The sequence below is a fragment of the Cryptomeria japonica genome, chromosome 11 (assembly GCF_030272615.1).
Source record: "Cryptomeria japonica chromosome 11, Sugi_1.0, whole genome shotgun sequence".
NCBI classification, from domain to species: Eukaryota; Viridiplantae; Streptophyta; class Pinopsida; order Cupressales; family Cupressaceae; genus Cryptomeria; species Cryptomeria japonica.
This window is the reverse complement of record NC_081415.1, coordinates 342,460,725-342,488,019: the sequence shown is the minus strand read 5'-3', so window position 1 is coordinate 342,488,019 and position 27,295 is coordinate 342,460,725. Positions and strand designations below refer to the sequence as shown.

General features: G+C 35.2%; 1 protein-coding gene across 2 annotated transcripts in view; it reads right to left on the bottom strand.

Moving 5' to 3' along the window:
• Positions 1 to 27,295, bottom strand: part of LOC131074819 (copper-transporting ATPase PAA1, chloroplastic) — a 257,652-nt gene that overhangs the window by 66,384 nt on the left and 163,973 nt on the right. For both annotated transcript variants that reach the window (XM_058011520.2, XM_058011529.1), the window contains exons 10-13: positions 24,812 to 24,862; positions 24,493 to 24,689; positions 24,171 to 24,303; positions 19,482 to 19,579 (exon numbers count right to left, since the gene is read on the bottom strand). In XM_058011520.2, coding sequence (XP_057867503.2) covers positions 19,482 to 19,579; positions 24,171 to 24,303; positions 24,493 to 24,689; positions 24,812 to 24,862 — 479 coding nt within the window. The remainder of the gene's footprint in view (positions 1 to 19,481; positions 19,580 to 24,170; positions 24,304 to 24,492; positions 24,690 to 24,811; positions 24,863 to 27,295) is intronic.

Genomic DNA, 27,295 nt, shown 5'->3' with positions numbered 1-27,295 from the left:
TTTAGTTCTACAAAAACTATTTACTATTTTGCTTCCAACCATCATTCCTCGTGAGGATGCAATTTTGCACCCACTTTGCGGTTAAATATATCTACACTCAGCTTGTTTCTTTTGTGTAATCATTTATTGACTCATGGGATGCATCTTCTCATTGAATTTTGCAAAAAAAATACATTTCTAATTAAATTTAAACAATTTTTTAAGTTTCAGAGTTTTTTGCCTAGTATTAGCCAAGTTTTTTCCCAAGTTTTTTTTCAAGCGTTGGCAAGTTGTTGGTTTTGGCAAGTAGTTCAACTATGAATGCACCTACCACCTATTGTGACCCTTTTCACACATCACCCCCTTGCAAATGGGGAGCCACTCTTTCATTCTTTCCACGTCTTGTTAGCTTAGGTTTTTGGCATTCAGGGGGCAATTTTGAGCTATCAATGCCTAAGTCTAGTTTTTGAAATGATTTTGCCTAGAGGTTTTCCATATGCCAATTAGGGTTTGAATTTTGAATTTTGAAAGTTAATAGGATCAAGTGTTTTAAAATGTCAAAATGTTTATGTGATCCTACTATTTGCTAAGTCTGAGATTCCAACAAGTTTTAAAATTGAGCATAAAATATATCTAAGTGTTGCAAATCGGTGTTATTTTTGTACTTGAGCATCAAAGAGTCATGTTGTCGCAAACGTTTGCACCCTTGCTGAGCTATCAACTCAGCAACCTTATGAAACATGGAAACAACCCCGAAGTGTGGGACTTTGCACAATGGGGATGAATCTTCGAAGAAGCCGGATTCCTTATCAATCCAAGTCCAGGTGTTGAACCAACTCAACACTCCAAATTCTACTTCTTAACCTATCCTAACAACTGGCAGAGGAAAAGGGAAGAAGGAAGTGCTAAAATGAAAGGAGGTGATGCACCAAGATAAGAGACGTTTTTCTCCCCACCCAGAAATGACACAAAGAATCAATTGAAACACCTTGGAGATGCAAAAACTTCAGTTGCATGAATGACACCAAATGCATTTATGGAGGTTAGAAATTGTTGAGTGTCAAAAAGGGGAGAAAGTTTTCCACAAATCGCACCCAAAACGGGTTAACACAACATACACGTGAGAGAAAGCCACCAACATACACTTACAATGGAGGTAAGAACACATACACAACATGCATAAGTTGAAGCAAGGCAAGAATGATGACTTCAATTCATTATAAGGCCAATGGCCAAACTTACAGTTGCAGAAATGCAAGATAAATAGAAGTCTTCAAGAGAAGTGAGAGAGCATAGTATAGCTCAAACCAACAGGGAGAGAACCCTTTACAATAAGGCTTAGCAGCTTTTATATAGAAAATTGGTCACAGAGAAGAGACCATTGGTCAAGGAAGACAAGCTTTGACCCTTTTGTGTGCAGAGGAATGTTAGTCAGGGAATGCAGGGAAGTGCGTGTGCCTGACATGGTGTACATGCAAGAAATTATTGCCAAGACTGTGTCGAAATTGATACATGATTTTCATTGAAGATATGGTGGATCTAATACAGATACAAAAGCATATGGATTTCAAAGAATCGATGTTGTTCAATTAATCAAGGAGACAAAGCTCCTTTAAATAGAGTTACAAAGATGATGTTTCTAAAAGAAACAATCATTAACTAGAGGCGACATTAGAAACAACTTAAATGACCATTAATAACACAAAGAGAAAGATATTATTCTAATACTCTCTCTTAATGGTCATCGTTCTAACTACCAAGAGAAATAATAGAGAAGGTTGTCCCCTTCTTCTCAGAATACGCTGCAACAGAAGACGAGCCTGCCACTAACTCTGCCACTTGAGATGAGTCTGCCACCAACCCTCCCAGAAACTGCAGAACTTTTGGAGATACCCAAAACAACACCAACTATCCAACCTGATGTTGGAGAATTGTTCCTCCCTGTAACTAGAGACACACCAAGAACAGTTGTCACGATTTTGAGGAAAAAATCGGCAAACCCTCCAAACTATTGCAGATGAGCAAGATGCCCGAAAATAGACTACAAACAAGAGACTAGTGCAGATGTTCGCACAACAACTCTAGGTGCGACTAAAAATAGACTGCAGCAAAGTACAATTTTTGAGGAAAAAATCATAAACCCTCCCATGATATTTTTTACAAGGGCAAAAAATATTTAAAAACCTAGAGACTTTTTTAAGGGAAAAAAATATTAAAACCCATCAGAATTTTTTTCAAGTAAAAAATATTAAAAACGGAAACAAACATCGATGCCCATAAGCCATCTTCACGCTTTTCGAGGCACGAAAAACGAGGTACTGAGAAGATGCTAAGTGCACAAAACCTGAGGTACGAGGTTCAATGCACTGAGACAAGTCCAAGCACAAATTCCAATGCAAAAAATAGAGGCATATACAGGTACAGACTTCAAAAAACAGATGAAGTACGGCTGGCACAGATTTCGAGAAAAATTTACAACTGACCCAAAAAAATCCGAAGACAACCCAAAAATCCTTGCGAAAAACCCAGAAAGAATTTGAAATCAGAATTGAAATCCGCTAGCACGAAATTTGAGGCATGAAAAACGATGCACCCACAAAATTCTGAAAACAACCCAGTTGAGCTCTCGAAAAACCCACCAAAAATCTGCAATCAAAAAAATATTCAACTTGATTTGAAGGGTAAAAACCCTAATCGAAAATGCAGATTTCCGTCCAAAAATGGCAGAAAAACAATTTGTAGGTGGAAAAAATTGTGTCACACACAGAGGATTAATGGCGTTGTGGAACGAAGGTCTGGTTAAAAAGAAATCCGCCACAGAAAACACGAAGAATAGTAGAAAAAACCGCCCAAAAGAAAAACCTTTAGAAAAAAAAATTGAATTTCGAATTCTGAAAAAATCACAGGCCCTAGATTTGTTTTTTCAGTGATGAAAAATTTCATTCGAAATCTTTTAGAAAAAACAAAAATTTTCTTTCTGCTCTGATACCATAATACAAATGCAAAAGCATATGGATTTCAAAGAATCGATGTTGTTCAATTAATCAAGGAGACAAAGCTCATTTAAATAGAGTTGCAAAGATGATGTTTCTAAAAGAAACAATCATTAATTAGAGGCGAAATTAGAAACAACTTAAATGACCATTAATAACACAAAGAGAAAGATATTATTCTAATAAGATCTTTATGTGTGGTTTCTACATTTTGCATCGTTTCTACTTCTCAATATTTAGTTAAAGTCCATTGATTATAATAGAGAAATGTGAATATATTTGATTAATTCCTTGGTTCATACCATTTGTAGTTTGTTGATTGCAAATTGCAGTGTATGGTTAGTCTGAACCTCATTTTGGCAATAGTTCGGATGTGGATTGTCATTTGGATTGCGCCAATGTTTAGTATTTGGATGAATGTTTGCAATATGAAAATCTTTTACTACCTTCAAAGATGGGACTCTTTCTATTGTGTTGTGAGTTACCTCTAGTTAAGTAGAAAGTAGTTCCATAAGGAATCGGTCTATCTAAGCACCATCCATTATCATCATTGTCCTTAGGCGTTTATCTTAGAGCTCTAACCTTATCCCTTTTGTCTTTCATTTGAAGTTTAAGTCAGTTTAGAATTCGAGATCCACCTAAGCGTAAGTCCCTTTGTGTAAACAAAAAATCACATCATTCACTAAGTCTATCCATTGCAAAGTTGCATTGTAAACCTTGGGGTTGCCTTATTTGATCACATTGTTTAGCATTTGAGGTTTCCTTGTTGAAGAGAGGATAGAATACTTAGTATTTTGTTCTGTCTTGGCAAGTGTCACAGACTCACAACACATGCATCAACACACACCAACTAGCAAAGGAGGTTTTCATCTTTGAAATTAGTAATCTCAAGAGGGTTTTCACCAAATGGTCTTGGAAGAACTCAAGTTCTCTCCAAAACCAAAGCAAATAACATTTTCCACTAACCTTGGAAATGAGCCCTCAACATCATTTTATAACTTTCTTGGAGAGAAATGACAATAAATTGAAAATAACAATTCTATTATACTAGAAAATGACCTTTTTCAAAAATAATATTTATCATGTGCGAAAGGTTGCAAAAGGCCCCTTTCCCTAGGCATCCAACTTGAAACACAACTTAACACATTTCTAATGAGCTAATACACTAAGTTGTCCTTTATTAATATTTCAACATTAGACAACTTAAGTGAATAATTAATTAGTTAATAATTTAAACAAGTTGCAGAAAATACTAGAATGATATAAATATGCAATTACAATCATGCGAAAGTAGTCATTAAGTCTTAGGATGATGTCTAAAGTAATTGGGTGCTTACTAAAAATAACATGATCTTCCAATAAGTTTGAAGGGCTAACAAGAATCTCGAAATCAATTTTGAAAGCGTCATATGGCTCACCAAGACTAATTGAACTCACTGCCAAGAACCAAAGTCATTGTTAACCAATCTTGCGCACTTCAAAAAGTTTGTAGTTCTCCCCAACTCCCCAAGTAGCTTACTAGAAAACTCGAAAACTGAGCTAATTGATCGCAAATCAATTTTTCTTAAAATGGATACATTACACATGTTCAAGATACCTTTCTTGTCTATATTGAATGAATGAATTAATGGAAGAGTTTAATGACATCCACGAGACTAAACAGTCTATGGGATTGAGATTGGGAGCTTTGGTTTATCTTGAAATTCTTTCCTCGGTGTCAAACCTCCTACTGTTAATTTTGACTAGGAGGCTAGTTGTCTGGTTAATCCTATCTTCTTCAAATAACTGGTGCATGTTGTCCACCTTCAAGCCATTTTCATACTAAGTATGAATATTCTCACAAGTTGTGCACTTCATGATGAAGTGCCATTCTATTTCCACCACCCCCTTATTGCAAAAGACGCAAGCTCTTTCCTCTCAGTTTCCTTGGTATCTTCCACCTACCAGTCTCACACCTAAGATGATGCAATCCTATTCTCAATTGTGCAACTAGCATCCTCACCTTCCCTTTAATAGCTGCCCCTAAATATGTTTTCTCACAGTGGTCCTTTGTTGGGTTAAGATGTTTGATGTTGTATGCTCTTTTTTCGCCCAATCTGCTTTGTCCACATGGTACTTTTAAATATTTTGATCACATAACTTTTTATTTCACAATTGGTGCTAGGAAACCCATGCAAATTGATGCCCCACTTGTTCATCCAATTGTTGTTCTTCTTCATCCAAGTTTTCTTCCTCCGATGATCTACCATCAACTCCACAACCATTTTAGGCCAGCGATATTTATCCATGTTTTCAACCTTCTTTAAGTAACATATCAATCGGTTTAGCACCGATGCTTCCAATGTAAAAGTACCTACTTAAGCTAACAAAATTTCGTACAAGACTGTGGTTTTAACTTTGAGATTGCTTGTTATGAGATGTTTATGAATTTTTTCTAGTTGTCTCCAACTGCAGTTTGACATGCTGCTGCCCCACACTTTGCAACCATAAAGGACTACCGGTGTGACTAGTAAACCGAAAAGGATTTTCTTGGTTTTCCAATACCAAAGTTGACCTTTACTGCACATATTTTGAAGTAAATATGAGGCAACCTCCCTGAATCCTTTTTGTTCTACAAGTCTCCCAGCTAAGCTTATAGTGAATGTCAATCCCAAGATGATAATAATTGGGAAATGAAACAAAGAGTATTCAGATTCAAGGCATTAGGAGAAAGTTTTCTACGTTTTAGAGTGTTTTCAAAATTCCACCATAATCAACACGGAAACGAGTTTTCTTGAAATCATTTGGAACTGTCCAAGAAATCTACTTTTAGCCCACACTAATCACCTTTTTCAAAGGAAAGAGCATACTCTAAGTTTCACTATTTTTAGTGTTCCCTAATTATAATTTGATCTCAACTATTATAAGATTGTCTATCTTTTGATCACTCATAATGCAAGAAATATGAGCTTTAAGTCTTTTGTAATAAATTCAATCAACAACTTAAATGGAGGTTGCATCCATTAGATTTTAGAATTTGTGGACAATATATTTTACATTAAAAATTCCATTTTGCATCATCAATTATTCTCAAATTACTTCTCATAGTTAGCTTTTATTATTTTCATATGCAATAGCTTTGTAAACCTATCAATAAGTGTTACTTTGCACTTAAAGGGTAATGGTAATTCTCAAGCCTACATAGTGCTGAAAATATCATTCAATGTTATTGCCAATCTAGAATTTCATATTTATTAAATAGAACTTATTACACCCTATCCTGCTTTCCTTGTTATGTATCCCACGGGAGATTAAATTGTTTTTAGCAAGTTGTAAGCTTTAGTTTGCTAGTTTGTTTAAAGTGTTAAGTTTTGATCAGATTATAATAGGTAGGTAATTTTAAATTTTATTTGAACTTTAATCTCCATTTGATGTCAATTCAAACTATATATGATGGAGATCCAATCTGCAGAATGTATATCGAATTCATTGCAAGTGAATATCACAAACTAAACGTGTATATGTCAAAGTCTGCTGTATATGTATCCACCTTTTATAGCTTATAGTTCTCTATATGAACAGTGTATTTATTGCTAGCTGCTGATTATATCTTCTCCTTATCGTATCATGTATATATCGTTGTTTGCTTATTATATCTCCGCCTTATCGTATCCTATATATATCGTTGTCTGCTTATTATATCTCCGCCTTATTGTATCCTATATATATTCCTCCCAAAGGAATTGCATTGTATGATATAGGATACCCGAGGTCGTGACTCTACATGTAAGGACATGATACCTTTGGAGGCAAACCGATACATTAATGTAATCGGTATTTATAACTAAACCAATTTTAAACATAATCAGTTATGTGCAATAACACACATCACCGATAATTAGACAATACGGTGATAATAAGGATCAATAATGTAATATAGATATCGATAGTTGATTATACATATCGACAACAATCATTTGCTAATGTTTTTTGTAAGAACCTTAAAAGGTCCTCAGCTGAGACAACTGACGTTTAACTGAACCTGTTGCGTTTCAAGTGTGTTCTTTGCAAAATTGTAACAGCAAATATAACTTTGACAAACTTAAGCACAAAAAGCAACTATAGGGAAACGCTAGAAATCAATTCTAATTCAGTAATAAACTGATCAAACCCTTATTGCATGTATTCAACCTTTATTTACCCTCAATACATAAACAGACAATAAAAGATAGGAACTGAAAAATACCAAGAATTTTTTGGAAACCCTTATTTCTTCCTTGTTGGTCAAACACAGTCCATTAGGACAGCATGCTATAACTCACTCCAGACTGACCCAAACAGCTTGCATGGTAGCTCAATGGATGACTCTAGGCTAGGCACATCTTCTCCTTATTTTATTTATTTTTTTGGATCCTTCCAACATGCAAATCGCAGCCCCTTAGGTGATTGGCGCTACTCCCTAGGCAGCCGTACAGCCATCAAAAAATATCTTCTTTGGGTCTCTTTGTTTCCTTGTTTGCTGCAGTAACAAAATACTGATAAATAATGGTACCTCTCTGACTAATAAGCACAAACCTGGTCCTTGAATGAAACCAACTGTAAGAGCAAGATCAACTGATATTTCACAGCCTCTGATGTTGTTGTACAAGAATCCCACGTTTCCCTGTACCGATACCTCTGATCACTGCAGAAGAATCTTCTGCTGAAACCCTTGGCCAAAACTCCTCTCGGAGCTCCAAACAAAATATCAAAACTTAGCATAATGAAAAGAAGACCTAAAATCTTCTTTAATCTTCTCCATTTAGGGTTGGCACGATTCCCAAGAAAAGTGCGATTTGGCCTTTAATGATGTTTTAACTTTTATTGTTTATTTTTTACTATTGAAGTGTCAAAAATAAATCATCTTCCTTTTAATATAAAAATTGGCCCCATCTGATGAGAAATAGACCCTCACTTAAGTTATAACTTAAAGTGACTTTTAAAACATTAAAACATTAAAGTTTGCCATTTAATATTTAATTAAAAATAATTAAATATTAATATCTCTCTAAGTATTCATCAGAAATGCCTGTCGTCTGAACTGGAGACTGCCAAACCATAATCTGTCCTTGCCCAACCTACTGGCTATAAATAGCAGGACTGCTAAAAATAGAAAGTATCTCAAATGGAGTCCTGGAGACCTCAAACGAAGACCAGACCTGGAGTGCTTGCTCTGAAGGTGGTGAATCAAACTCTGGAGGACCCTCTACCCAACCTCATCAGCCTACGAGGGTCAGTGATAGGCTAATCTACTTAGCTGACAGATGTCAACTAGAAGGGGACATCACATTTTTCATATTGATTATATAAATAGACATTAACTAATATCGATTTTAATGTTGTTTAACATATTAGGCATTTAATATCGGTTTTCATTAATAGCTGGTATACGTAATTGTCTAAGGCTGATAGACCAATTAGACAATTACGTTGTCTCTGTCGATCCTAATAGATTATGACCGTAGCTATTCTATCATCAACACTCCCTCTTAGCTAGGGAGGAATCCTTCTTAACCTTTATAAGTTGCATCACCTCTTGTGATGATATATCACAATAGCTACATCTATTTGTGGAAGAGAAAGACATCACCTCACAGTGATATCAAGCATTATGGCATATCCACAGATATCACTTCTCATGATATCCACCATAGATATCTCCTTATGTAATATCCACCATTATGGCTTGTCCACGGATATCACTTCACATGATATCCACCATTATGGCATATCCATAGATATTACCTCTCAAGATATCAACCATTATGGCATATCCATAGATATCACCTCACCTGACATCCACCATTATGGTTTATCCATAGATATCACCTCACGTGATATCAACCATTATGGCATATCCATAGATATCACCTCATGTGACATCCACCATTATGGTTTATTCATAGATATCACCTCACATGATATCAACCATTATGTTATATCTAAAGATATTACTACATGGCATGTCCACGGATTTCACGTCAAATGAAATCCACCATGAATATCTCTTTATGTAATATCCACCATTATGGCTTATCCATGGATATCACGTCTCATGATATCCACCATTATGGCATATCCATAGATATTACTACTAGAGATATAAACCATTATGACATATCCATAGATGTCAAGTACCATGATATCCATCATAATGGTATGATCAATCAATATAGTAAGATCGTCACCTTACGATAATGATCAGATGTACAAGTGTTCACTATTGAGAGATCGTCACCTCACAATAATGTTCACAAGGGCTCATCAAGCACTGAACCAAAATTGTCATGGAGTCACACACATGACATCCACCATGAACAATATTAGAGGGTGTAGATAAGGGCTTTCTCCTTAAGTCTCTCTCAAAGAGAAATGCAATCACAAGAGTTTACACTTTAAAACATCTTTTGAAAAGAAGAATACATTAGTGAATAGCATACCTTTCCACCATGTCTCTAACATAGTGATACTTGATATCCACATGCTTTGACCTTTCATGAAATACAAGGTTGGAGTTTGCATCACTCTTGGTGTATTCCAAGCTCACCAAGTATTCATCTATCCAGGAATATCATGACCTAGAAGTCAACATAAAGGCCTTCAGCCTACATAAATGGGACTCCATCTCATGAATCATAGTCCATTGACTGATCACTAGAGAAACCATCTTGACATGGTCCACTCCCTCTGAACCAATATAACCAAGATCCTCGGATATCAATAGAAGCACATCCTCTTAGCTGCTCCCACTGTCACGGAAGCATCCCCTGCTCACATGGTCCCAATCATAGTTTTAAAACTTGTGGACTCGCCACGGACTCGCGAGTCCGTGGGAGCCGCGAGTCCATTGGAAAGACTCGCGATTTTTTGCAAGGACTCGCGCGAGTCCTTTGCAGGGAAACGCGAGTCTTTTAGATGGACTCGCGCGACCTAGAAAAACCATCAGGCAAGCTTTAAAATGAGTTTTTTTTCGTTTTTTTTGCCTTCATTTGGCGTAACTCCCCCCCTTTTTGACTTTTTTGGGGGTTAAGGGGTAACCCTAATTGGATGTGGGCCAATAGAAAAATAACACCCGACGCCTTTATAAAATAATAAAGTATTTTTGGCCTCACGAAGCGCTGCCCCTCGACCCCGCCCTGTATCGCGACAGGGAGCGCGCAAGGGGCGCTGCCCCCAAACCCCCGTCAAAAAATATAGGGGGAAACTGCGCTGATGGAAGTAGGGAAAATTTAACCTCCGAGTCTGATTAGGTTCCATATAACAACATAATTAGCATTGAAGAAATCTTGGTATTTATACATTTTACAGTTGAAAGTTTGAAACTATGAGTATGAATGATGAAATTTCAAATATTGCGCGTTTGTTGATCATATGACATGTGTAATGTTTCAATTATGGCTCTTATGTTCTCTAAATGCATTAATTTCTTTATGTTTTTTTGTAAAACTACGGTTTTTTTTTTGCCGAGTCTTTCGCGAGTCTTTCACGAGTCCGAGTCTGAGTCCAAATTTTTGGTTTGCCGAGTCTGTGGCGAGTCCGAGATTTTCAACTATGGTCCCAATCATGGAAGATATCTTTCTTTAGGAGACTCTTATCATCTGGTATGATCCTCATACGGTTGGGAGTGCAAGATCCAAAACCACCATGGATCTACTGTCATAAGATCAAGCCCTAGGCAGGAATATGATCATCTTGAGATTTAGAACAAAATCCCCTTTCAATATGCTCCCTCTAACTGAGAGAGCCCTCTTGTCTCAATCTTGGCTTTGTAACCCTAGATGCTATCATTACCCGCACAAGTGCCTCTATGACTTTCACAAGTGAACTGTTGCACCTCTGCAGGTAGATATTTGTTTTATAAAAATGGAAATGCAAAATCTCAGAATCTCCACTGAAGTCCTCTGCATATTCCTCCTGAATTTTAATCTCTTCATCACAAATAGAACTTCAAAACTCTATAGCTTGAAAAGCAACAGACTGTGATTCTAAAGATGTCCTGAATGTAAGGGACAAATTTCTCATAGTAAATTGAAGAAATTTAAAACACAAGATATCCAAATGTAGCTGTCGTAAGCGAACATCTACTGACAAAGTTGTTTCACAAGTACCACGCATAATGTAATTGCATGAATTAACAAAAAAACTACATATTAAATTTATGAACATTATTAAACCAAAAAGAAAACTTATCACTTTGAAATCAGAATATCAATCCATCTGAATCCTTTTGTGGAATAGTCTCACCAACATCTGCAATGGAGGCTTGAGGTATAGTCCTGGTTGGACATTTCATTGCGTAGTGACCATATTTGACACATCTAAAGCATTGGATTTATGAAATGTCCTTCCTTCTTTTGTGCGTAGGAGCACCATTTGATTCCTCATCTTTCTTTCTTTTGGAGTGTCCTTTCTTACCCTTCTTCTTTCAGGAGTGTGCGGCAAGAACATGAATATCTTCATTTGTGGAGCTTTGACCAATACCTCTTGTAGCCAATCTTGACTCTTCTTGAATGCAATCTGTCTTCAATCAATCAAACTTAGGAAGTTTAGATCATGCACTTATCCCTTGAATGAATGATTCCCAAGAAGAAGGGAGACCATTGAGGGGAAACATGGTTAACTCTTTACTTTCAATTGTGTTACTAATGGTGGAGAGCTGGTCTCTCAGTTCTGTTATCCTCGTGAAGTATGAGGTGATAGATTAGCCCTTGATCATTTTTACATGATGGAGTTGTTTCTTTAATGCAAGAGCTCTACTAGTGTTATTTATCTCATACATACTTTCTAATGATTTGAACATGTCATAGGCCATTTCCAATTTTGAGATAATTGGTACAATATGATCTTTCACAGAGTCAACCAACATTTTCATTGCTTTGTTGTTCTTTCTCTTCCATTGAAGCTTCTCATCCTCTTCTTTTGGTTCCAGTACGGCATCTTTCATGAATTCGTCTAATTCATTTTCCCCCAAGGCAAGCATAGCTTTAAACTTCCAAGATACAAAGTTTAATGCTCCTTCAAGTCAATCCTCAAATCTAACACCATTCACCATTTTGATGTATAGAAGGGAGTAGAAGAATTCGACGATATATAGAGAATAGTCTCGTCTATATAAATCTGTTCTGATCTTTTTCTTATGCTGGCTCTGATACCATGTTAAGTTTTGATCAGATTATAATAGGTAGATAGTTTTAAATTTTATTTGAACTTTAATTCTCAAGCCTACATAGTGCTGAAAATACCATTCAATGTTATTGATAATCTAGAATTTCATATTTATTAAATAGAACTTATTACAACCTATCCTTCTTTCCTTGTTATGTATCCCAAGGGAGATTAAATTGTTTTTAGCAAATTGTAAGCTTTATTTTGCTAGTTTGTTTAAAGTGTTAAGTTTTGATCAGATTATAATAGGTAGGTAATTTTAAATTTTATTTGAACTTTAATCTCCGTTTGATGTCAATTCAAACTATATACGATGGAGATCCAATCTGCAGAATGTATATCGAATTCATTGCAAGTGAATATCACAAACTAAACGTGTATATGTCAAAGACTGTTGTATATGTATCCACCTTTTACAGCTTATAGTTCTCTATACGAACAGTGTATTTATTGCTAGCTGCTGATTATATCTTCGCCTTATCGTATCATGTATATATCGGTGTCTGCTTATTATATCTCCGCCTTATCGTATCCTATATATATCGTTGTCTGCTTATTATATCTCCACCTTATTGTATCCTATGTATATTCCTCCCAAAGGAATTGCATTGTATGATATAGGATACCCGAGGTCGTGACTCTACACGTAGGGACATGATACCTTTGGAGGCAAACCGATACATTAATGTAATCGGTAATTATAACTAAACCAATTTTAAACATAATCAGTTATGTGCAATAACACACATCGCCGATAATTAGACAATACGGTAATAATAAGGATCGATAATGTAATATAGATATCGATAGTTGATTATACATATCGAGCAATCATTTGCTAATGTTTTTCATATTGATTATATATATAGACATTAACTAATATCGATTTTAATATTGTTTAATATATTAGGCATTTACTATCGGTTTTCATTAATAGCTGGTATACGTAATTGTCTAAGGCCGATAGGCCAATTAGACAATTACGTTGTCTCTGTCGGTCCTAATAGATTCTGACAGTAGCTATTCTATCATCAACATAAAGTTGAAGATTTTGGCTTTATATCAATCTCATAATTTAATTTAATGAAGCACTTGTGTCTTTACATTTAAGTTTGTACAATCTTTATGTGCACCTACGTTGTTCAATCTTTACTTTTATTTGTAATAGTGCAAACATGTAGAATCAGTGAAAAGCATGAGAAAACCTTTTGCTAATCATTGAAGTGCATGTCAACCTTTTTCCCTTTATGATTTCAAATGGAACCACATTTAATTATACTCAACATGAGCATGAACCACCCTAGAAAATATTTTAAATCTTGTAAATAGCATGTATATATTGTGCGAATTAGATTAGTTTTCATCAGTGTTACTGGAGGACACATTTCCTAGGTAAAACCAGGCTGTCTTGTAAACGAAAACATCTTTGGGATGAGGGGACGGCAGAGGACAACCCCTCATGTATTAACTATTAAGTTATTGTTGTCCTCATTTTTGGATTTTCAAAAATGTGACAACCCCTACAAATTTTTGTTTAAAATGTGTCATTTTTGTCTCCAAGGCATGTTTTACGAGGTCCAAAACTCACATTTGTTAGTGTCAAACCATCAATGGGTGTCTTTGCCATCATTGTCCAAGTTTTAGTAAGATTTGGCCTTCATTTTCCTAGCTTTTTGTCCAATTTCGGGTTTCAAAGCAGTCACTGCAAGTTGGAGATTTTAATTTAAGGCACACTTCCCGAGGCAAAATTATTGCTTCTTTCTGAATTGGACTGATCTTTGGTTCATCCTCAATTCGCGTTTCGAGTTCGTTTGCTATGTTTTTCCTTCAAAATCGGGTTTTATTCTCTAGATTACAAGTGGAAAATTTGCTTTCCTTTGCAAGTTTAAAGTTTCTTATATGTTTTAGTGTTGTAGAGGTTTTTTCTAGCAATGACAAGTGAACTTTTTCAAAGACTTGTAACTTGTAACTTGCTTTTTATTTCCCCTTTCCCTTTTTTGTGTTTTAAGTTGTTTGTAGGAACTTTTTAGACAAATTACAAGTTAAATTAAAAATACAAGTTTAATGAGAACTTGTAAGTTTTCATAAAAGTTCCTACTTTGTGCTTTTAACTTGTAATAGGGATTTTATTTCCCTATTACAAGTTGTTATGTTGTTTCTTTTTGCTCTTCTTCCTCTAAAACCCTAATTTGCCTAAGTGATGAAAAAAGTGAAGTAGTTAAAACTTGCAAAGGGGTTTCTAAAACCCAATTGCATCTTATTTGAAGGCATTTGCTACTTGTATTTGCTAAGGAAGAACCCGACCTCCACATTTGCTCCCAAAAATCCGTTTCTTGTGGCTTTCTTCCCCAAAATCTGTCCAACATTCCTGCAAATTCATTGGGAATCAATGCTGGTTGCCACATTTTTCACCAAATACGGATTGGGTGAACACGTGAGGCATTTTTTAAGGTATTTTTGAAAACATTTTTCAAGACATTTTTGGAATATGCCCATTGCTGGTTATTACCACGTTTTGAAGCATGGGAATCGCCTTCTTGCCACATTGCAAACACGTCTTGCACGTCCTCCATTAATAAGTGTTTGAAGTCAAGCATACCTCACCTTCTAAGACGTTTTTGGTGGAAAGGTTTAAAGGCAAAACCGATTTTGTTTGCTGATTGCAATCATAATGTGGTGGCTTCCTTATCTATTTAAAGAGCATTTCAGTTCTTCCCAATCCCATTTGTTTTGGTCTAGGGCATTCTTCAAGCAAGGTTAATTGAATGCAAGTTGTAAATGTGCAAGATTTTCCCCTTTCACTTTTCCTATTTACTTGCATTCAGGTTTCCAAAACCCGATTACAAGTAACTGTGGTAAAGTTTGACCTTCCCCCTTTGGTAAAAAGAGTTAATCTTCTTTTTACAAAATTTACAAATGTTGAAGAATTGCCATGAGACTCGTTCATTTGATATCGGAATTTTAAAACCCGATTACAAGTGCAAGTTGTAATGTTCTCTACTTGCAGTCAGCCTTCCAAAACCCGAAATTGGTCCAAAATGCACTCAAAAACACTTGAAAATGAGTCTTAAAGGGTCCAATTACAAGTGCAAACTTGTAGTTACCCATTACACATATGAAGTTGCATGTTTGTTTTACACAATTGCAAGTTAATGCTCTTGTTTTTCCACACATGTAATGCAGTTTCCAAAACCCAAAATTCACTTGTGAGCCCATTTTTGAATCAATTTATCCCCTACCCATGTCAGTCCTGTTTGCACACCCGACCTACCAAATCAATGGATTAAGGCATGGGCCTTATTTTGCAAGCAGATTCCAAGATTGGAGGATGATACAAACTACAAAGAAAGAAAAACAACATGAGGGAGCCACCAAAGGAGATGGATAAGTGATATGAATGCTTTCAAGACAAAGATAGGCTTCTTACTTCAGCCTTGCGAAGAACTTCTCTCCTAAAAAGACAGTACTACCCTAAGAAAGAAGATAAGATTGAAGTTCATTGGCGAAAGACACAAAGATCATTAAGGATGCAAAGTCTCGTTCCGGTTCGAGATGTCTTCACCAATCTTGAATACTTCAAAATCTAGCATCTTGAAGCAGCGTGAAGATTTTCAAAACAGAGGATGATGTAGTTAAAGTCATGTCTTCGGACACATAGAATAGTTTCAATTATGTATTTGTAATTTTGTTTTGACAAGTTTACTTGTAAAAAAAAGAAATTGTAATTGCAAGTTTATCACTTGCACTTTTCTCTAGGACTTGTAATTTTGAATAAGTCTTAGTTAGTAGTTAGAATAAGTCATGGTGGTTGAGAGAACTTCTCAAGTTAGTTGGGATCCTCCCACCTTTTTCTCAAGGCCCCTCTCCTATAAATACTTGAGGGGGTCTGTTGTAATTGATATCTTTTGGCAATGCAACAAGACTTTGTCAATTTGTATGTACACTCTAAGACTTTGAGCTTAGTTGTAAATCAAATTGCAGTCAATTAAAAGAGGCAAATTGCTTTCAAACTTTCTGTTGATTCAAAGTGTTATATGACGACATTTTCTGGAGATTGATTGTGAGTTTTGAGGTGTCATACAAGAGGGATTCAAGCTCAATCTTGCAGACTTTGGACTGCTTATTGCGTTTGGAGTTTCAAATTGGTTTTCAGACTTGGTCTTGCAGACTTTGAGTTGCTTATCATGTTTGAAGCCAATGTAGAAAGCTCAAAGTAAGAAGGTAACTTACAAACTTTGTGCTGCTTTTATTTTCTATGTTTGTGCATAAGAAGTGCATCATGTAGTTAGACTTTGAGCTACTACATACTCTGCTTGGTTAGCAGGAAATCGTCTAAAAAGGTTGATAGGACAATAGAAGTGTTGAAGACTTTGTACTTTCATTTCTTTTTTCCCGTCTCAGGGAAGTGACGAAGGTCTTTGTGCTTTCATGGAAACTTTACTTCCCTTTATGTCCGAAAAATCCTACAAAAAAGTCTCATTTTTGTATTTGCTGTTATTTATTTCCAATTGCTATTACTTTTCTATGAAGAGAAAAGAGTATAGTTTTTCTTGAAAGAAGAAGAAAGACTATCGTTTCATCCATATTAGATTAGTTTGTTTGTAGATAGGGGGAGCCTTCCCTAAATTAGGAGAGTATCATACTCACACACTATGGCTGAAACTACAATTTTGCACATCCCCTAGGTGTACAAAATTAAAAACCAACAATTACATCATGTATATGAAATTATGAGCTTCAACCTAAGTCACCGCATTCGAGTTCGAGTTCGAGTTCGAATTCACCAACAATAAAATTCGGATGATTTTCGGCAGGAGGAAAAATATCGAAAAAAAATTCGTCATTAAATTTGCTTTTCTAGAAAAATATAAATAATATATCTAAAAAATATCAAAATAAACAATATTAAATTTGTTTAATTTAATTAAATTTTAATTTGTCAAATTTTATATATAAATTATTAAAAATTTGAATTAAATATTCTAATATATTTAATTTTTAATATATTAAATTTTAAATCTCACAATTATGTAGTAAATGCTAAGTTGCCGAATCGGGTACGAGAACGGGGACGGGTACGTGGGTACGAAACACCGGTACGGCAAATTTTTTTATTGGGGGTTGGATACGTTTTCGATACGTTCATACAAAAATAATATATATTTATATATACACACATATATAATGTATGTATGTATGTATGTATGTATATGTATATGTATATATATCTATACACACACACATATGTAATATGTATGTATGTATGTATATGTAGCTAAAAAATAGAATTTAGTTTGTCATATACCAATACATATGCTAAACATAACCATTACAAATTTCAAATTTGGAAACATAACATAATAGTTTAAATTCAGCTTTCAATATCAAAAAGATCAAACTAGAATCTCATGATAGATAAGTTCTAAGTTTACTAATCAGCAGTGTAGGTCTTAAGAATATCAAACAGATCAAATTAGAATCACTAAACATTTCGGCATCTAAAAACACGAACCTTTGTCGTACCCAGAGGAGATTCGTTTCAGAATCTGATTCTGGTACGTTAAGTACCTGGAAACGCCCGAAAAATCCCAAGATTCAGCAACTTAGAGTAAATGTTAATATATTAGTTAATAGTATATCGGACGACAACATTATTTCAAGCAAAAATATTATATCAGGCAACAACTTATATTAGATGTTTAATATTATTGAATATTTAATATTAGTTAACATTTATCCCTGTCTCCCAACAAACCCTACCGGTCGCACAATCAGAGTATCAACCTTCAAAGAGATCAACCATACTGCGAATATGGTTGTTGTGAGATTAACATTCCAGATAATTTTCCGTCTATAAATTTCACAGGCGGAGGTGTGTAGCATGTGTGGCTTCTCCACCATAATGGACCCCTTCACCCAAATCAGCGCATGCGGCATAAGCAGAGCGTCATACCTGGTGACGACAACATTAAACTTGAAAGCTTCTACCTATTATCCTGCAAATTTTCTATGAATTTTTACAAATTTCATTTGATTTTTAGAAGTTTGCCGAATTTTGAACCCTAAGCCAAAAATTCGGCAAACGCGGTGACTAAGATCTCAACCCTCATTTGAACTCTCAATTCAATTCAAATGCTATGTATAATGCATTTGATGAATGATTTATCAACATTATCATATGAATATTTCAAATTTCTCTATTTATTTTAAAATTTCCCTATTTTTTATATAGTCGTCGCCTCTATCCCCAAAAATGGAAAAAAAAATCCATCCCGGAAACCTGTTTCACCGTCCTCCAATCCCAAGAAATCAAGGTATCATAGGTTTTCATGTATAAGGAGCTTTTCCTTATATCTAGAAGAGTGATTCTATTGCACATCTATTATGATTTCAATGTGCAAATTAAATCACTAGCAAAATGTTTCACCTTGTGTTATCATGCTTTTATGAGTTAAATATCACTTAACAATTACTAAAAGCTTTGTATTGCAAGAGGTGTTAGGTTAGTAGTTGTCACTTTGAACAAAAATGTTTTGTTTAGCTCATAAAATTTTTACGTGTGCTACCTATCCAATCTTTATGTGCACTTGCATCATTCAATCTTTTCTTTTAACTAAACTACTTAAATGTGTAATTATAGGATTTTCTTTCAATCAAAAAGCAAAAATAAAACTTTTGACAAACATCAAAGTGCATGTCAACACTTGTGAATCCAAAAAGACACTTGTAATTTTATTCAGCATGAATTTGAACAACCCTAGAAAAACATTGTAAAGATTGTAAATAGCAAATACATATTGTTCATATTAAATTAGGTTTTGTTTTAAAAAGGAGCTTCCCCTTTTAATTTGAAGAGTGGATCTACCATACATCTATTTTGATTTGTGTCACATTAAAGTATGCAAATTAAAACACTAACACATTGCTTTCCCCCAATATTCTGAAGAAAAAAATTCTCATCCACAAAACCCATTCCCATTTCCCTCCTCTCCAGAACTACATGCTACACTGGTTTAAATGCATTTGATTATTTGATTTAAGATTGCTATTTGATACAAGTTTTGTGGATGGAATATTAATAGTTATAATTGGTAGAATACAATCTGACAAAGTTATTGTGATAGGCCTTCCTGACATTACCAAATACAAGATAAAATAGGATCCAACATCAGTCTCTAAACATACATTTTCATAAGTGGAAAATCTACTCATGATCCTTTTCCAAAGAAAGCAAGGAATATGGTAGTAGTGTTTTGACTCTTTTCATGAGTTCAATATAACAATAATTTTCAATTTTACAGATCCTAATTATATCATGAAATGTACCTGTGAAGCCACTCTAACGTGCCAACTGAAACCCTTTTTTCTTCCACAACTGCTGTTGCACCAGATCCAGGTTCTTGCTCAAATGTTCCATCCTTAACCTGTAGAAACATGCATTCCATGAAACAATTTATTAGCTATATTTTCTAGCACGAGTTAACTACCAAACAAGAGGTCATATGGTAATAGATGCTTTACCAATGTTTATCCTTGAAATGCTATGGATTCTTATACTTTGCAAGTAAAATTAGATGTTCATAATTTTACATTATATTAAGGTGTGGCGAATTAGCTCACAAATCAAACCAACATTTGACAAATTGAACAAGAAACACCATTATCATAAAATAATACCTACTGCTATGAGACCATAAGTTTTCTTTTTTTTTTTATTAAGCAAAAATATGCATGCTATAGATTTCACGTGACAGACTGAATCAGAAGGAATACCAGTACAAGATCATAACTAGGATTGTGGGTTGTATGCCAAATGCAAGTTGGAACTGCTCACTGATATTAAGAGTTTTGCTTTTTAATTAAAACCTCATAATAATTATGGCTTCAAGAGACCGCTCCGAACAATTATTCTCTGTTGTTCCAATTTAATTGTCCTTGGAACTTATGAAGTATAAAGTACAGAAATAATAGTAGAAAGTATTTTGGATAGCCAATGAAAGGCATAATCCTCAAGCTGAACATATAATGATTCCTCCCCCCTCCCCCCACTCTCAGTATAAGTGTGTGCTCATTATGGGACTCTTTCAATACACCATATAAGTGGCAGAAGTCTTTTAAGAGTGATGTGTAAAGTGTTAGGCAGACGTGAGCATTAGGAGGGGTTGAGGCAGCTTACACTCCTCGACACATTTGATAGAAGGCGAATTGGTGATACACAAGCAACACAGAAAGGACTTCGCAGCTCACCTAATATTTAAAAAACAAAACATTCGGTGAATTGCAATTAAATTTTGACTGCTGGTAAGGAGCTTATTCAACTATGAACTCAATGAACAGGTCAGAAATCATATGTAGCGATTTAAAATAATGTTATGTGCAAGACCAATTGTTTTCAGATATTGGAATTGCAAAAATTGCATTTCTGAATTGAATATTTGAATAAAAATTTGTAATGCTTTTAATAGTATCGTGGGAGTAGTATCAGTTGTGTAATGTTAATCAATTATTATATTCAACTGCAAGTACATAGATAGTATAAGTCTGCATATTGGAATTCCATCAAACAATTGTCAAAAACAAAAACAATTAGCCCACCATATTTCTACCCTTTAATCAAAAACAATTGTCGAAAACAAAAAAAAATAGCCTAGCATATTACAAAATCTAAGCTGGAAATTTTGATATTTTAGGATGTGTTGGGAATAAGAGTGGAACCATCCACTTAGTTCAAATGGCTTGTGAGCTCACATAAGTGTACATGCAAAGCTAATGAAGCGGGACAGAAAAATTTAGGAATGTTAATGGTGGTTTGTGAAAAATAATTGAATTAATTAATGAAGGAGACGAAGGCTTCTTAAATAGAGATTACAATATAGTGTTCTAAGAAGAACAAACTGTTTAACTGAAGCTAAAAAACGCTAAAAACACTAAAAAGCTAACTATGCCTTCTAATAAAAGAAGCAATAGTTAAGCTAAACAAATTATACGAATTAAATGAACTAAATGACCATTAATAGAACAGCTAAACATAGTTGACTAAATATAATTAAATATTCTAATACCCTACCTTAATGGTCATTGTATCAACTAACTACCATGCAGAGGAGACTAAAGGTCTTTTGATCACAAACACAAAGAACACTTTGCTGCTGCAAAGACCCTCCTAGGATCTGCAAGTGTTGATGACCAGGATTACAAGAATCCATCCAACCTAATGTTGGGTAACCAAATTGAAACCTGAAACCATGATTTTGAGGAAAAATTCGCAAACCCTCCAAAACTGAAGTTACAAATCATCATTTTTTTGGGGAAAAAAATGGTAAAAACACTCAATAGGAACAAACCTTGAAACGATTTTTGAGGAAAAGATCGAACAAAACCCTGAAACGATTTTTGAGGAAAAAAATCAAACAGAACCCTAAGATGTCATGCGGCAAAACCCCAGACATCACGCGGTAAAACATTACTCCCTGATTTTTGAGGAAAAAATCAAGCAAAACCTTTTTGTGGAGAAAAATCAAAAAACCCATACAAATAATTTTTGAGGAAAAATTATAAAAACCCAGAAATAATTTTGCGGACAAAAATTATAAAACCCAAAAAAAAATTAAGGGACAAAAAATATCAAAAACCCATAAATAATGATTTATGGGAAAAAATTATAAAACCCTACCAGACACAGCCATGATCTTCCAAACCCGTTGAGAAAAAAAAAAAAAAAAACTCCCGCCACTAGGCAAAACAATAGTAGGATCGAAGAACCAAATTATATAAAACCCTAGCCACAAAACATTACCAACGATTTTGGAAACGATGGAAAAAGCCGAGACAAGTCGCAAAAAGGGCAGAGACAGCCCTCAAGAAAAAAACATAGACGAGAATAGCGTGGAATAGACAATAGATCACGCCAAAAAAAAAGAGAAATCTGCCACAAATCATGGCAAGCAAATCTGACACGCAGAAAAATTGTGCTGAAAACAAATCACATGCAAAAAACAATCATGCACAGACAAGAATAACACTAAAAACGCAAAAAAGAAACAATCGTCGCATCCAAAAAAAAATCCCGCAATTTTTTAGTTTTCAAAAACCTACAATTTTGCTGCAAAAGATGGCACGATTCCTTTAGAAAGAAGCCCGCGAAAAAAAAAGGTCAAAAACCCTTCTAATTTCCGAAGAAAGATGCCCACGAAAATTCAATTCCAACAATTTTTTTCATTAAAAAAAATGATCAAAAAAAAATTCTTGGTAGCGCCTCCACAAATTTTTATTACAAAAATTTGCCAAACCCTAAAGAATCCCATCGACCCACTCTGATACCAGGAAAAATTATTGAATTAATTAATGAGGGAGATAAAGGCTCCTTAAATAGAGATTACAAGACGGTGCTCTAAAAAGAACAAACCATTTAACTAAAGCTAAAAAGCTAAAAAGCTAAATATGTCTTCTAATAAAAGAAGAAATAGTTACGCTAAACAAAATTAAACGAATTAAACGAACTAAATGATATTAATAGAAAAACTAAACATAGTTGACTAAATATAATTAAATATTTTAATAGTTTGGGCAGGGGGAGTATTGCCTAACATGGTATATAAGTTTATAACTCTAGCTTGGACATGGTGAACTTCAGTTAGGGTTATTGGCTTTGAATGAACACTTTTGGCTCTTATTATTTTTCATTTTTGAAAAATTAACTTGTCATGAGAAAGCCATACCAAGCTTTGAGGAAGGTATTGCCCATGCAATAGATGCCATGAATAAAACTCTCCTTAGCTATTCATGAGATTGCATGAAGATAAAGGAAATCTCTGTTTATTTAAAATTAATTTTTATAAATAGTTGGAAGAATAGAGTTATGTGATTCAGTCTTTTAACGATGATTAAGGGTCTATTAGTGTATGAAAAAGGAAAGCCCTCCTTTGTGTGAGAGTCACTGGTTCTCTTTTGGCTTTTTCAAGGGGATGTTAAGTTGATTTATTGCTCAGGCACCAGGACAAACCAGATAAGGTAAGTCAGTAATGTTGTGCTTTAATCATTGCTTTCCCTGTGAACCTGACAAGTATCAAACTACGTTACTCTTTGGCATGAAAAAAATAAAGAAAAGAAAGAAAGGCTTATTCTTCTATATTTTGAAATTTAGATGTATGGCATTTGACCTTGAAAGGGGCCTGTGAGTTGCTTATTTTGTTAAGTAAACATATGTCTCCTTGTAATAGGAATCTCGTTCAACCTTGGTTCTAGCAAGCTTATTCAAACATTTCCCTTTATTGACAAGCTACAGATCTTTGCTTCAAACATTGCATGGCACGCAGGAACTAAGCTGGCTTGCAGAATACATACACTGTAAGTTAAAAAGGAAGTGACTTCAAATTTGCACTTTCACTGTGTGTGAAATTTCATTAAACAATATATCTCCTACCCTCTAGTTTTTCCCCTTCGATATGAACTTCATGTTCTTTGTACACATTGGAATCTGCAAAAGACTTATAACATCATTTTCTAAGAAGGATATGCGTATATTTCATGAAGAAAATCCTACTTCCAGAAAAGGTGAGAATTGCAGACTTAGATGCTACTAAGTTTTCTTAATAAAGTTTATACATCCAAAATCTAAATCAGGAGATATTGTTCTAGAATCAATACCTTGAGAATAAACTGAACCTCACAGGCATTTCAGGAATGGTAAGATTCCACAAATACACTTTCAAAGACTAACCCCACATATATGTTATCATACTCTCTAGGTAAGTGCTTGATAGCAATCATTTTCTTCCAAAAGCTACTATTTATCAAAATGTTACGTTGAAGCAATTTCAGCTAAACTGAACTTCTAGAAGAAGATTCTCACAAACATATTTTGCAGCAATCCTAAAAGGACATTTCTTTTTATCTCAGACAGAATTGTGTTAACTTGCCATATGCTATGCCACACTCATTTATGCATTTAAATTCTTTCAAATCTAAAGATTATTGCAAAACATACATGGTATTTATGCAGAACCAAAATATTACCATTGCAATTTTACAACCGGCAGATCTTGCAGCTTGCACAACAGCTTTGGCAATTGGGTGCATAGTATTTGCCTCAACTGCAGCTGCTAGTCTGAATATCTCCAATTCTGGCCCATTTGGAAGCTTAGATTTCCTACATCATAAAATAAATCACTTAGAATTGTCTGCATAGAATGGGTTTCAATATATTTATAAGTGAAGATCAGTGCCAACACCCATTAACAAGATGCATGTTACATTCTGAAGAAAGACATTGCGAATTTGGATAGTGCACATTTAATATATGTCAAACAGAAGATTACATATATGTCAGAAGAGATACCCGACAGTGGCCTCATCAGTTGGAAAGAAAATATCACTTTCTCCATTTCCAGTAGCAAACACCTTTGTCACAACTGGCTTACCAGCAGTCAAGGTCCCTGTTTTGTCGAAAACCACTGTATCAACCAAGGAGAATTTCTCCAGAATATCTCCACCACGTATGAGAAGGCCTTGCATTGCACCTAGAGAAGTTCCTACCTAAAAAGGGAGAGGAAAATGATGTTGGAAAACTTGATGAGCAAGAGGGGAATGACAAATTTAGAAAATTAATGCTCAATGGAATAAGATGAGAACAAATGTTTGCCAAGCTGCCAATTTACCAGCACAGCAGTAGGTGTTGCAAGGCCAAGAGCACAAGGACAAGCAATAACCTGCAGTGAAATGAATTGAATTAATCATTTTCATTGCCACATGCTAGATGGTGTGGACAATGAAACTTACAAGTGGCAAAAGAAAAGAATGTCTAAAAAACCACCTATAATTAATGATGTTAATTTTAAACATCAATATGTAATAAATGTAGCATTCTTATGATTATAAACTTAAATCGTTATAAGGATAATGTTTGTTTCCACCGAAAATGTCATAAAACATGAACATAAGGAGTTAACTTGGAAAGAGTTCTACTCTAGAATAGGCTATCTTGCAACAACAGGACAAAAAACTTACCTGGATTGGACCCTCTTTAACAAGAATTTGCACCTTCCATACAGATTCCCCATTATAAAATTGTGACTATATCCACTAACAACCGATATTCAAATCCCCATTACATTTATAATACCGACACTCAATCCTACTAAATTATAAGGGATTAATGTCTGAAATAAAGAGCTCCTAAATCCATTTTTAGATTTCTTGAGTTGCATGCTCTTCAAATTCAATGAGATTAACATTGCAAGCACGTCTTAAAGCTAAAGGCTTTGCTTGCAGCATAAAGGTTTTTAATGACATTAAAACACCTTTACTAAGGCCTTTCATGTGACTGCCAGCTGTTGGCTGGAACTTACTTTCCATCCATGCAATTTTTCAATAGTATGTCACTCTTTTGGTTGATGTTTACAGAAATATATGATAAGTAATATTTTGGCATTGGCAACTTAAGAAAACTTTAATTTCACATTCCAAGCACCAACCCAGCAAGGATATTTGCCTTGTAGTGACCATGCCATCACTTGTGGAAGTGTGAGTCAGTTTGCAGGGTGCACAAGTGCTAACTAATTGCATATTTATGTCCTTCATGCCATGTGCGTGTAATTTCACATTCCAAGCACCAATCCAGCAAGGATATTTGCCTTGTAGTGACCATGCCATCACTTGCAGAAGTGAGTCAGTTTGCAGTGTGCACAAGTGCTAACTAGTTGCATATTTATGTCCTTCATACCACGTGGGTGTACTTTGAAAGCCAAAGGTCAATGGTTCAACTATGTAGATGAGTTAGTTAGAGTAGATCACTGAGTCTATTGAAATGCAAGTGCATTCCGAATAACATTAATTGAAGCTTCCAGGGCATAAGAAAGCAAATCAAGTTTTGTGGGTTACCCTTTCAAATAGTGACTTCCTTTCTGAAGTGTTCAAGATTATTCATGCTTTGTTGGTAGCTATGAAAGTGGCCCTGTGAATTGTTGTGTTACAATTGGGGGTCACCTGAAGAAACTGTGGGGTGGGACAATTGGGATCAACAATTCAACAATTATTTAATATCAAATATTTAAAGATCACAACAGAGATCATGCACGCTTTGTTTTCAAATTCTAAACCTTCCAAGGGTTTGTCTGATGGGTGTGTCAGAGGGAGGCCCAAGGGGGCTCCCCCATCGAGCTTGTTAGGAGGGGGGCCCAAGGGTGCTCCTCAATCAAAAAATGTTGTTCCTCAAGTTGGAAAAGATAGTGTTAATTCCTCGGAGGAGGAAGTATTCGGTCAGAGATCTCTTGTTTTGCCACCCTATAGCATTGACTCTTTTTTCTCAAAGGAAGATCTGATTTCTTATGTGGGCAAGCTGGTGGGTGGTAGATCGCTGGGGATGGAGAGACTGAATATTTTGGAACCCCTACAAGTTCCATGCACTGTGGATAGACCTGAGGTTAATGCGCCTGATGAGCTAATGAATGAAGTAATAGCTGATCTCCACCTATCATTGGTTGGTAAGTTCCTTACATTACGTCCTAATATAGATTAAGTTAGTGATGGGCATAATCTATTTGGAAGCTAAAAGGGAGTGTGAGTATTAGCATTATAGCTATTGGCCTTTTCCTTTTTAGTTTTGTGGTATACAAGAACCTGATTAAGGTTACTGGAGGTCCCTAGGATTTTGATAGTGATTTTGATGTCTGATGGGTGTGTCAGAGGGAGGCCCAAGGGGGCTCCCCCATCGAGCTTGTTAGGAGGGGGGCCCAAGGGTGCTCCTCAATCAAAAAATGTTGTTCCTCAAGTTGGAAAAGATAGTGTTAATTCCTCGGAGGAGGAAGTATTCGGTCAGAGATCTCTTGTTTTGCCACCCTATAGCATTGACTCTTTTTTCTCAAAGGAAGATCTGATTTCTTATGTGGGCAAGCTGGTGGGTGGTAGATCGCTGGGGATGGAGAGACTGAATATTTTGGAACCCCTACAAGTTCCATGCACTGTGGATAGACCTGAGGTTAATGCGCCTGATGAGCTAATGAATGAAGTAATAGCTGATCTCCACCTATCATTGGTTGGTAAGTTCCTTACATTACGTCCTAATATAGATTAAGTTAGTGATGGGCATAATCTATTTGGAAGCTAAAAGGGAGTGTGAGTATTAGCATTATAGCTATTGGCCT